This window comes from Impatiens glandulifera, chromosome 3, assembly GCF_907164915.1.
Source record: "Impatiens glandulifera chromosome 3, dImpGla2.1, whole genome shotgun sequence".
Classification (NCBI taxonomy): domain Eukaryota; kingdom Viridiplantae; phylum Streptophyta; class Magnoliopsida; order Ericales; family Balsaminaceae; genus Impatiens; species Impatiens glandulifera.
In genome coordinates this window covers 8,700,199-8,711,312 of record NC_061864.1, presented here as the reverse complement: position 1 = coordinate 8,711,312, position 11,114 = coordinate 8,700,199, and the positions used below count along the sequence as shown (strand labels likewise).

Sequence of the window (11,114 nt, the reverse complement as noted above, 5' to 3'; positions counted from 1 at the left end):
AAAGCAAAAAGAAAGAATTCTCCTAGAGCTAGTTTGATTTGTTTTTCATAATTTTATTTTAATTCGACAATTTTATCTCAGTATATTGCTTTATTTATATATATTTTTTTATTTGAAATATGCTATATAATTAGGAAGAATAATAAATATTTGTTTAAAAAAAAAAAGTGAAAAGCCCTGTGTTTGCCTTGGAGAAGGAAGGAAGCTTCATTCTCCATATTGTGCAGCAGTAATGAAATTCCTGATGATGATGATGATGATGATGATGAATGGTCGACGGTTGGTTGTGGGTTAGCTTGGAATCTCTTTATTTCGCATAAATTCCACTTTCTCTCTTCATTCAACGTCTCAATTTGTTCTCTTATTCTTTCTCTTTCTCTCCCACCCCCCTATATATATATATATACACATGTATACCTGTATGTATGTATATGTATATGCATCCATCTGAGTGACACTGGTGAACTTCTTATTTTGTGTATTGTTTTTTTGAAATCGAAAGCTTTATTTGTATCTGTTGCTGCTAGAACAGGAAATCCAAGGTATATTGAAGTTAACGTATGGTTGGATTGGATTGGATTGTGCATGCAGGAACATTTTTACTTATATATATTCCATTCATTCATCCATCCATCCAGGACCGAGGACTTTGTGGATATTAACTGTGATCAGCCATGGGTAATCTGAACCACGTAAGGATTTTAGTTTGCTGATTCATGATCACATATTAATGCTCTTGTGTTAATTTTAAGCTCATTCAGTTCTAATTTATCTTTTTCCATTTCTTCTAAAGGGAATGGACGAAAATACTCAGCAGAAGCAGAAGCAGCAGCAGGAGCAGACAGATCCTGGTAAATAGGAAATAAATGTCTTTATTTTTTCTTTCATTTTGTCTTTATGATCCTGGCAGGCTTACTTGAGTGATCAAATACATTATTACATTTGTGCTTGATTGTGGAGGTTAGATTCAATTGGCTCCTTTTTTTTACTATTCTTCATGTGAGGAGATTAGTACCAAAGGGTTATTAACTTATTAAGAATTAACTCTTCATTGATGCTTTTATCTGAAATCTATGACTCCACAATGGTATAGCTAGGCTGAAGTATTGATCACGATTTAGTAGTTGAGTTTATTGGTCATACACAACTATTATTATCCTCACAAGTATGGTGTGGGTTCAATTTTCTTTCATATATTTGCAGGTGCAGCATTTCAAAATGGCAAAGAAATTATATTGCAGGTCAGTAATGAAATACTTCTTCTTCATCTTAAATGTCCAATTAACTTGGTTCTGAATATTTTCATACAACATTTTAAGGATAGTTCCAGGTTACCGGTTTTGTTGTTTTGATACGAGTGTATAACTTGGGTTAACAGGCTTTCAATTGGGAGTCTCAGAAACATGATTGGTGGAGAAACTTGGACAACAAAATTCCAGATATTGCTAAGTCTGGATTTACATCAGCGTGGTTACCACCTGCAACTCATTCCTTCTCACCCGAAGGTGATTCATGAAAACCATTTTTTGTTGTTTTTGAAAGTCCGAATATGATTACTCTAACTATGACCTTACAGACATGATGTGAATGAGTCTTCTTGTAGAAAACCTTATCTTGATCACTGTTTTATTTCTCCATATGTATAATTAAAATCCTTAATTTTCTCCATGATTCTTATTCTTGTTTGATTGATTGATTCCAGGTTACCTTCCACAAAACCTTTATTCTCTAAACTCTTCATATGGCTCTGAACACGTGTTAAAAGCATTACTTTACAAAATGAAACAATACAAAGTCAGAGCAATGGCTGATATAGTCATCAATCATCGTGTTGGGACAACCAGAGGGCATGGCGGTAGGTATAACCGCTACGATGGAATTCCCTTATCATGGGACGAACGTGCTGTTACATCTTGCACTGGTGGATTTGTAAGGCCATCTTTTTTTAACAACCTCCTATTGTCCCCATTTGATTGTTTCTCAAATTCAAAATTAAAGTACTCAAAGTTTTATGTTTGCTTGTCTCTTCATCCAGGGTAATAGAAGCACTGGTGACAATTTCAATGGAGTTCCTAATATTGATCACAGCCAGTCATTTGTCAGAAAAGACATTATTGGGTGGCTAAAATGGCTACGAACTATTGGTTTCCAAGACTTTCGGTTTGATTTTGCAAGAGGGTAATAATATATGTTATAATATTGTTCTCTTCCTCAAGTTCTACTTACTGATTTACTGGCTGATTCTTGACTTTATTTTATCAGTTACTCTGCAGGATATGTTAAGGAATATATTGAAAGTGCTAGACCAATATTTTCTGTTGGAGAATACTGGGATTCTTGCAACTATAATCATCAGCAATTGCACTACAACCAAGGTACTCTATTACTTCATGGACAAAAAAGAGTTTTATTCATGTAAAATATTCACCAACTTGAACAAATTATTATGTACACACATAGAAGAAAATAAGGCCTTGTTCGGATAAGGGTTTTTGAAAAGATGTTTTTTGGATTTGGGTTATTCAAATAAACCAAACCGAACAGGCCTAAAACATGAAATTTTTTAGTTATGATTTTATCTGAAGTATGGTTTAAAATATTGTGCAGATAGTCATAGACAGAGGATTGTGAATTGGATTGATGCCACTGGCCAGCTTTCTGCTGCATTTGACTTCACAACAAAAGGGATCCTTCAGGTAGTTACAGAGTGCTCCTTAATATATATATATTTTTTTCAGATAAGACTCATTTTGAACTTTTTTTGGACAGGAAGCTGTGAAGGGAGAATTTTGGCGTCTACGTGATCCCCAAGGGAAACCTCCTGGTGTAATGGGTTGGTGGCCTTCCAGGGCCGTCACTTTCCTTGATAACCATGACACGGGCTCAACTCAGGTGGTTAATTATTTTTGAGATATTTCATCATCATAAGGATTGAGGAGATCATTTTAGGGTTATGATGGATCAACAACAATTTGTTAGAAGGATTTCTATTTACATTAGTTTTTATAGTATTTGCTATCAAGTTTTACTTAAAATGGTTGGCTTACTCAAAATTCTTCTTCATCACCCTTTGCAGGCTCACTGGCCTTTTCCCTCTAACCATATTATGGAGGTATCAAGAGCACACATTTGAATTTATTTGTCTTAAAATGATTGGAATCAAATACACAGTAGCTAATTGTGATTTACTGATGAATAGGGTTATGCATACATACTCACACATCCAGGAATTCCTTCAGTTTTCTATGATCACTTCTACGACTGGGGCAACTCCATTCACGACCAGATAGTTAAACTGGTAATCTTGATTTTCTTTAACTTGAATAGATCCACATAAGCAATAAGAGTAACACAAATGATGTTGTGCAGATGGGGATCAGGAAAGATCAGGGAATACACAGTAGGTCTTCTATAAGGATTCTCGAGGCTTGCCAAAACTTATACTCTGCAATTATTGATGAGAAATTGTGCATGAAGCTAGGGGACGGCTCGTGGTGTCCTTCAGGCAGTGAATGGATTCTTGCTGCAAGTGGCCACAGATATGCAGTTTGGAACAAGTGAAGGAATCTCCTCGGTTCAATAATGTGTCTTCTTTCCAATAAAACATCTCTGATTGTTCTGTATCATAAATCTCATGATTGAGTCAATATTATTGCAGATTTAAATTTATCCAATTTCTCAGTACAAAATGCTGATTTGTTCAGCTTTTGCCAGTAGCAAAAAGAAGGTTAAAACAAAATGAGATTTAAATAGTTAATGAGTCCATTATTGTAAAGTATGACTCAAAGTCCATACTTGCTTTATCTGAAAAAAAATCTATAAATTTCCAAAAATAAATAAATAAAGAGTGAACCAAATATGGTTTGTATAATCCAGAAACCCTAATTCTCATAAATCACCAGACCAAGGTTAGGAGTTAAAAACAGTCCATCTTCACATCAGTGACATCAAGTTGTAGTATTTCTGCTCTGCATCCAAGGATTGAACCAACACTGCAAGATTATAAGTACACAATTCAAACTCAAGCCTACAAGTGCAATAAAATCATGTAACAAATTTCGTTTTCATCTGTGTCTATATATCACTACTACTATGATACTACCTTGGGTGGGTACGAGCAAGATCGCCATGAACAAATTCCTTTATGTATGTGCCAGCCTGAATTCAAATACACAAGTTAAATTTTTTTTTCCTTTTTATATTTAGCCATGTAAAAAACAAGAACCCTTGAACAGGTCAGAAGAGTAAAATCCTCTTAATATATAGATAGCCTCATTAAACTATTGTATAACATTCTTCTGACATCAAAGTATTACAAGGAAGAATTGATGAAAAACCTGGGTGCAGAGATGTAGGAGGAAATATTGTGAATTCCCAGCAATCGTTTCAACTTTCATCCTAAAGATCATGGACAAAGCTCGTCAAGGACTAAATTACAAGAAGATATTAGGATGCATAAAGTAATCTTTAATAAATTGGAAATTCTCTCTTACCAGTGAATGATCTTCTCACGGTCCAGTGGGCTTCGTCTGTGAAGGACCCTAATTGGTGTTCGTTGCAGAACAGGCTGCAAATAGAGATTTAGGATAATGAGTAAGGGTGCGTTAGAAAAAACTGAAAAGTTAGCTTTGAATGCATACTGAATTTTAAGTGTCAAATGAGTTTTTTTTGAAAAAGGTCTAGTGTCAAATGAATTACGTATTAAATAAACCAAATGAAAATATATAAATAAGTACTTGTAAGTTGAATAATTTTCTGGGGATAAACTTGTCTTTTGTACGGTTTTTACCATATTTTTCAATTAAGTCAACTTCAGCTTACCGAACTAAGCCAGATATTTTAGCTTATTTTTTAAAAAAAAACTTAATTTGAGGTAAATCAAAATAATTATGTGATTTCATAATCATTGTCAAATTTATTTAATACAAATACAAACTTAATCATTTCGATAAGCTATGTTATCAAACATCTCCTAATGTTATGCAGATACTGAAAAAACTTATTGGTAAATTGCATTAGATGATGGATATGGAACATGATACGATTGAATCCTGTTTTATACAGTCAATTAATTATCCATCAATGCTTTAGACTACTTTAATATTCAGATGATGTAAACTCACCATGTCCTTGAATGAAGAGAGGGTCTTCAAATCATCATCTGAAAGTGGACGGGAAATCCATACTAATGCAGTATATTGTTTCTGCATAATTTTACAGTTGACACAAGTCATTGCTGGTCTATGTCTTCCAACTAGAACTAAATATACAAACAATATTAAATTTACCTGCTTCTCTGCTTCTCCTTCACGCATTAGAGCCCATAGCTTGCTATCCAACAACTTCAGGTTTTTCACTGCAACCTGAGTGTAAGAAATCATTGTATGGTTATTTGATAACTTTCTTGAATTGGAAATACTATGCATATCTGAAAGGAAAACTCACTAGTTTAGATTCCCGGTTGTTTATTTGTTCTTCAATTTCTTTCAAAGTCGTATTACAAGGAACATGGCAGGCATTTTGTATCTCAATTAGAAATGGCCTACCTGAACCAAGCATGCGTACCTGAAATAATATTTCAGTGAATAGAGCAGGCATTATTAATAGTCAATAATGACAAACATTAGAAAGAAATATCCTCTTACATCAATATCTTCTCTACCAGCGGCATGAAACTTGTAATTATCACCCTTACAAAGGGGAAGGATGCTTCCACCAATTAACTCCTGTAGAATGATAGTTTTCGGTTTAAGATCACTGACATCAATGAGAATTAAAGGTACAATAAACTTGGGACAAATACCTCAACGGATGCTTCTCCCTTTCTTTCATCATCAATGATCCATCTTGTCTGGCTAACATTTCTTGAATACTGCAATTGAGAATACAATTCACAGGAAACAAGAAAGGCGTTAGCTTCTTGTTACAGTATTAGATATGATATACCAAGGATTATGATATAAAAATAATTATGAAAGGATGAAAAAAAATCATTACACCACAATCAACGCGAAGGTTTTATGAACATCGGAGTAAAAAACTAAACCATTACATTACAAGTCATGATAAATATTACCATCAATTAATTACTAAAATTACCAAAAGACAAGAAAAAGAGCCACCAAAACCTAAAAAAGATATAATAATAAATAAATTGACTGTTCAAAAATAAACTTCTCATTTTCTAGCTGCACCCGGAATCTGTTTCAACTCAAGGTTCTCGTACGAGCTCAGTTTAACTTGAAGGAGAAAACTAAAATAATATAAGATAATTATGATATAATTGAAGATAACCATATTTGACTAGATTTGATTAAGAGACTATACTACGTCGTATAGTATAAATAGATGATCTTTATTATGTAAAGTAATACAAGTACTCTTGCGTTTACATGATATTATAGTTTTGGGGTTACAATTTAAGGGTTTTTACTATTACTTCTACCAATTCCATACTCTATTTTATCTTATATATGGCCATCTTATTCTTGTATTTGAATTATCTCTTTTGTTTTGATGTTAACTTCTAATAATAGGCACTTTTGACATATTTTATACAAATGAATCGAAAATTCTTTCTCTGCCCATAAAAAAGAAAGAGGTGATGTGAGCGAGGGACAAAGAATTAGAGACAAAATGGATAACAGAGAAGTTGAAGACAAGGCATACCACAGATGAAGCCATTAGTAAAGTAGTAGAGATAGAGACAACAATTTATGAGCCAAATATAAAGTCTACAGGGAGTAGTGGAAAGTGAAGTTGTTGTGAATATTAAAGGCTACTGTTATGTTCAAATCTAAGTTGACCATAACATGTAATAACTAGAACTTGGTATGAATTTCCCTAGGATTATGAGATTATAAGATAATTATGATATGAATTAGAATAATCTTTTTTACTAAATTTGATTAGAAATCTATAACCTTGTGATTCAAATAAATAGTTGCTGCTCGTTATAGACATTCACAATAATACAATTTCTTTTGAGTTTCTACAGTTCTGATGCAAAACTATCACATAAAGCATTTTCACGCCTACCTTGCAGTTCTGTGATGCTTATTTTTTATGGGGAAACGCAACACATGTACTATTATTAGAACCATTATCTTCCATACGACCATAGGTAATAGATGCATAAATATGAGCTGACCACAAGTGCCAATTTTCTAAAACTCATGAACCAAAGTCCCATGCAATGAAATATAGACACTCGTTTCTTGATGCTATCTCACCTTTAGGTATCTGCCTCCGACATAGACAGAAGTCCTATGACAATGAAAGGTCAATTTACATGGTTCATTAACCTGCAAAAGATGACAATTGTTCAATAGATAAATATGGTGTTTGATAGGATAATGTAACTGATAGCTACAGATCCAAAGTAATGGCACAACTTTGTTGACACCAATTTATTGAAATAAAAATATAGTTGAATAATTGCACCTTCTCAAAGAGGACTTCAATCTGATCATGAGATTCATCACCATCTTCTTTACTAGGGCAAATATCAGATATCTGCGATGGGACAGCACAAGTAGCCTTCTCCGAAACTTGAACAACATTCCCTGCAACGGACATTGAGCCTATTTAGAAACTGGTATTTTGTTATAATCACAATCCCACTGAAAAATCGCAAAAAATAAAATTGAACATGTTTTTTTTTTGGTATAATATTTTGTATGGATCGTGATGCTGAGAAAAAAATGTAGTATAGTAGAGAGTATATATTTTTTTCAATTCTGAACTCTAAAGTTGCTTACACATGGATAAAGGGAAAACAAATCATTATGTGCATGACAGGGATGAATAAAGAGATTCAATCAATAGCCAATTGAAACAAAAATGCATATTAGCCACCATCCTAAAGAAACAAAACATACCAATTTTCCTTCTTTTGCTAATTGTTTTTATCGCCACAGAACTCTCAGCTTTAGTTGAACCATTGGAGTGACTGTATGTCAACCGAATGCGAATAGAACTTGGACCAGATTTGTTCCCCTACAATGAAAATAAAAAAGTTTTACAACTATGCATTTTCTCCTTTTCTTACTTCCATAAGAAAACCCGCCTTCAGTCAATTTATCCAAAGTTTAGGTCCTAGGTTCATCGGATTAGGAATATAACTAAAGTGTTTTCCTGTATCTTAAAAAACCTCTTTGCAAGTAAACTTAGTTGACATTTTCAGATATCTTGTTAGAGAAGATCAGGGATCTCAATTTACCAACAAATTTTCGAGCTGATTCATGATGGACACCTTCAAGATGTCCTTTACTGATGTTCTCCTGGAAAGTTCTGAAAACCAAAGTTCAGAGGCATACTTCTCTTTCATATGCAACCTAAACCAAGCATGAACAAAATATAATAATAAAATTCATCAAATGAGGTAAATACCAATATTAAAAAATATAAGCATATAAAATTCAGAAGCCTGTTAGTAAGAATAACTTACCAGACAATTTCTTCATTTTCTGTTATAAGTGAGGGCACAGAAACTTCAAGAGAAAAACTGTCAATCTGATGGCCATCTTGTTTAGCCACTTCAGCAATAACCACAGAAAAATCAACAGCGCATTCCTTTTTCATCAGCAATCCTTCTTCGTTGCAATAAACAAATTGCAGAATACCCAAGCAAATTTGACATAATTGTAGTTCAGTTTCTTCATTATTTCCCTTTGTATCTTCATCAACAGTTATTAACTCTCTCAAGGCAGAGGTCAAGACTGATGTTGATAACAACATACAGGGGGTGATAGACTCCATTTTACAAGAAAACCGAATGATACACCTGCTGCATATCTACCACAAAATCATCATTATTAGGGTTTCCAAAGCAATTACTAGGGTATTTAAGGATTCTTAGTGCAAAATAAGCATTATTAGGACAACTTTATTAATATATATATATATATATATATAAACAAAAATGAAGCTTCATTTCAAAGCATTTGAAGTAGTAAAATCATGCTTAAAATCCAAAAGACTTGAACTTTATGCTAGTCTGCTAAATAAAACAAAATAAGGTAGTTTCTTGAACGAAAACGAACCCCAAGAGACTGTAATTCCTTAACGGCAACGGGGGGCAACGACGAGAGCGCCTCATGGACGAGCTTCACTTCCGGATTTCCAGCTCCAGCGGAAGTGCTAATGCAGCAGCCACCGCCGTCGAGTGCTACGGAAGCTTCCATGTAATTAGTGCCCATGATCAAACTGCACTAGTTCTTTCCCTCACTGTAGCCGGCGGTCACAAGTGGTGTTTCGCGTTAGAAATATTAAACCCTTCCGGCCTCCCTCCCTCGAGTTTGTTTGATATTATTGTTTTCTTATTTTTATTTATTAAAAACATTTTTAATATTTTTAGCTCGTACATTCGTAAACAAAATTAAATAGGTAACGACAATCATCAATGTTATCCTAATACAATAGTTTATATTATTAATTATATATATATATATATAAAATATGATGCTTAATTTTTAAAGTGTTTGGAAAATTATTGGTTAAAAATTATGATTAATTTGGATATATATATATAATAAATTGATATTTGGATTGTTGGTTAATCGGTTAGTAAACTTAAAACGGTAAAAAATAAAATTTAAAATTTAAAATGGTTAAAAATAAAATAAAAAATATTATCACATATTTATAGTAATTTTGTTTTCACGATTTTTTATATCATGAGTATAGGCTAGTTTTAATAAAAATGTTTATTTATTTTTATTTTTTTAAATATGGTATAACTGTTTTTTTTTTTTAAATATGATAATATTGAGAATGATTATAAATAAAAACTCTAAAATTGAATGGTAACTAAATATATTCCCCTTTCAATTGTCATTTCTAATATCATTAATCTTTTTATCCATAAATACCAAAAATACATTTTATTTAATTAATTTTATCTTATCTATTTAAAACAAAATGAGATAAATGAATAAGAAGTTTGAGTTGGAATTGAAGATATTTGGTAATAATGAGGAGTAGATTGGTTTATTGGCCATGGAGGGGGAAATTGGATGAAATGACCCTGCAAATAAGGCAAATTGCCTCCGTGGTCACCAGATAATTGAAATTGATCTGGTGACCACTTAATTTTTTTTGGACGAAATTACCCTTTTCGCGTAACGCGAAGGGACTTCGCGTTTCGCGAAGTGGGACGCTGTGAAAAGTCCAGAATACCCTTACTATATAATCAAATCCGGCCATCTTTTTTTCATTTCTTTTCTTCTTCTTCTCTCTCTTCCCTTCCGCTTTTCTCCTCCTTCTCTCTAATCTCGCCGGCGACGGAGTTCAACGGCGGCACTCAATGAGCTCCACGACGAGCACAAGCACTGTAACAATTGGTAAGTTTATGTATTTCAAGTTTATTGATGTTCATTTATGCATTTTCGAATCACTGCGTTGTTCAGGGTTTCATCTGATGATACTTCCCGTTTCGCTAAGTACTTCCCGTTTCGCTAAGTACTTACCGTTTCGCTAAGTACTTAACGTTTCGCTAAGTACTTACCGTTTCGCTAAGTACTTAACGCTTCGCTAACGGTTTCCATTTCACAGTATTAATTATCCCGTTTCCCATTTTTCTTGCAGCCGAAGTTTTCGTTTTCTATAATGGAGAGTGGAAAGTTGATGCTAATGGAATATTGTTTTTTGATGCCTCTTCAATCAAAACATTGGATGTACCCCAAAGTACTCGTTATGCTGAATTAATCGATAAACTCCATCAAAGACTTCAAGTGCAGAAATGTACCTATGATTTAGTGCTGCAAGTGAAGTATGATATTCCGAATATCACAAATCCTAAACCCGTTTTTATTGAAGATGATGAGGATCTGAACATATATTTATCACGCTTGATTTTGGGTAGAACTGTGTCACCATTGTTTGTGTCTGTAGTAGAGAAGTCACAATTTACTAAAGAAAAGATACCACTACTTACCTACCCAACTCAAGAAAGTATTCTCCCACAATTTACTCAGAAAATTGTACCAGAAGCTTTACCCTCGGAGGTCTTTGTTGAAAGTAATGAAGCAGGAGATAACTCTTTGCCTCACATCCCACTTACTGAGGACTTGCATGCATCGATACCTACACCACATAGTGCGAGAAGAGCATCA

At 33.5% G+C, this 11,114-nt stretch overlaps 2 protein-coding genes across 2 annotated transcripts; one reads left to right on the top strand and one right to left on the bottom strand.

Moving 5' to 3' along the window:
* Positions 1–419: 419 nt before the first annotated feature.
* Positions 420–3,703, top strand: LOC124929432 (probable alpha-amylase 2). Its single transcript, XM_047469792.1, has 13 exons — positions 420–542; positions 639–692; positions 794–851; positions 1,204–1,241; positions 1,379–1,505; positions 1,703–1,929; positions 2,036–2,178; positions 2,263–2,375; positions 2,608–2,696; positions 2,770–2,892; positions 3,077–3,112; positions 3,200–3,298; positions 3,370–3,703. Exons 2-13 carry the CDS (start codon positions 675–677, stop codon positions 3,559–3,561), a joined length of 1,263 nt encoding a protein of 420 aa, XP_047325748.1. The 5' UTR covers positions 420–542; positions 639–674; the 3' UTR covers positions 3,562–3,703.
* LOC124929429 (tRNA pseudouridine synthase Pus10) lies at positions 3,653–9,289 on the bottom strand. Its single transcript, XM_047469791.1, has 15 exons — positions 9,045–9,289; positions 8,450–8,796; positions 8,222–8,336; positions 7,881–7,998; positions 7,444–7,565; positions 7,233–7,304; positions 5,804–5,872; positions 5,646–5,726; positions 5,446–5,565; positions 5,289–5,363; positions 5,124–5,204; positions 4,494–4,567; positions 4,338–4,398; positions 4,103–4,158; positions 3,653–3,992 (listed from the first exon to the last, which is right to left on the bottom strand). The coding sequence occupies exons 1-15, from the start codon at positions 9,198–9,200 to the stop codon at positions 3,917–3,919; spliced, it is 1,623 nt and encodes a 540-aa protein (XP_047325747.1). The 5' UTR covers positions 9,201–9,289; the 3' UTR covers positions 3,653–3,916.
* Between the last annotated feature and the right edge of the window lie 1,825 nt (positions 9,290–11,114).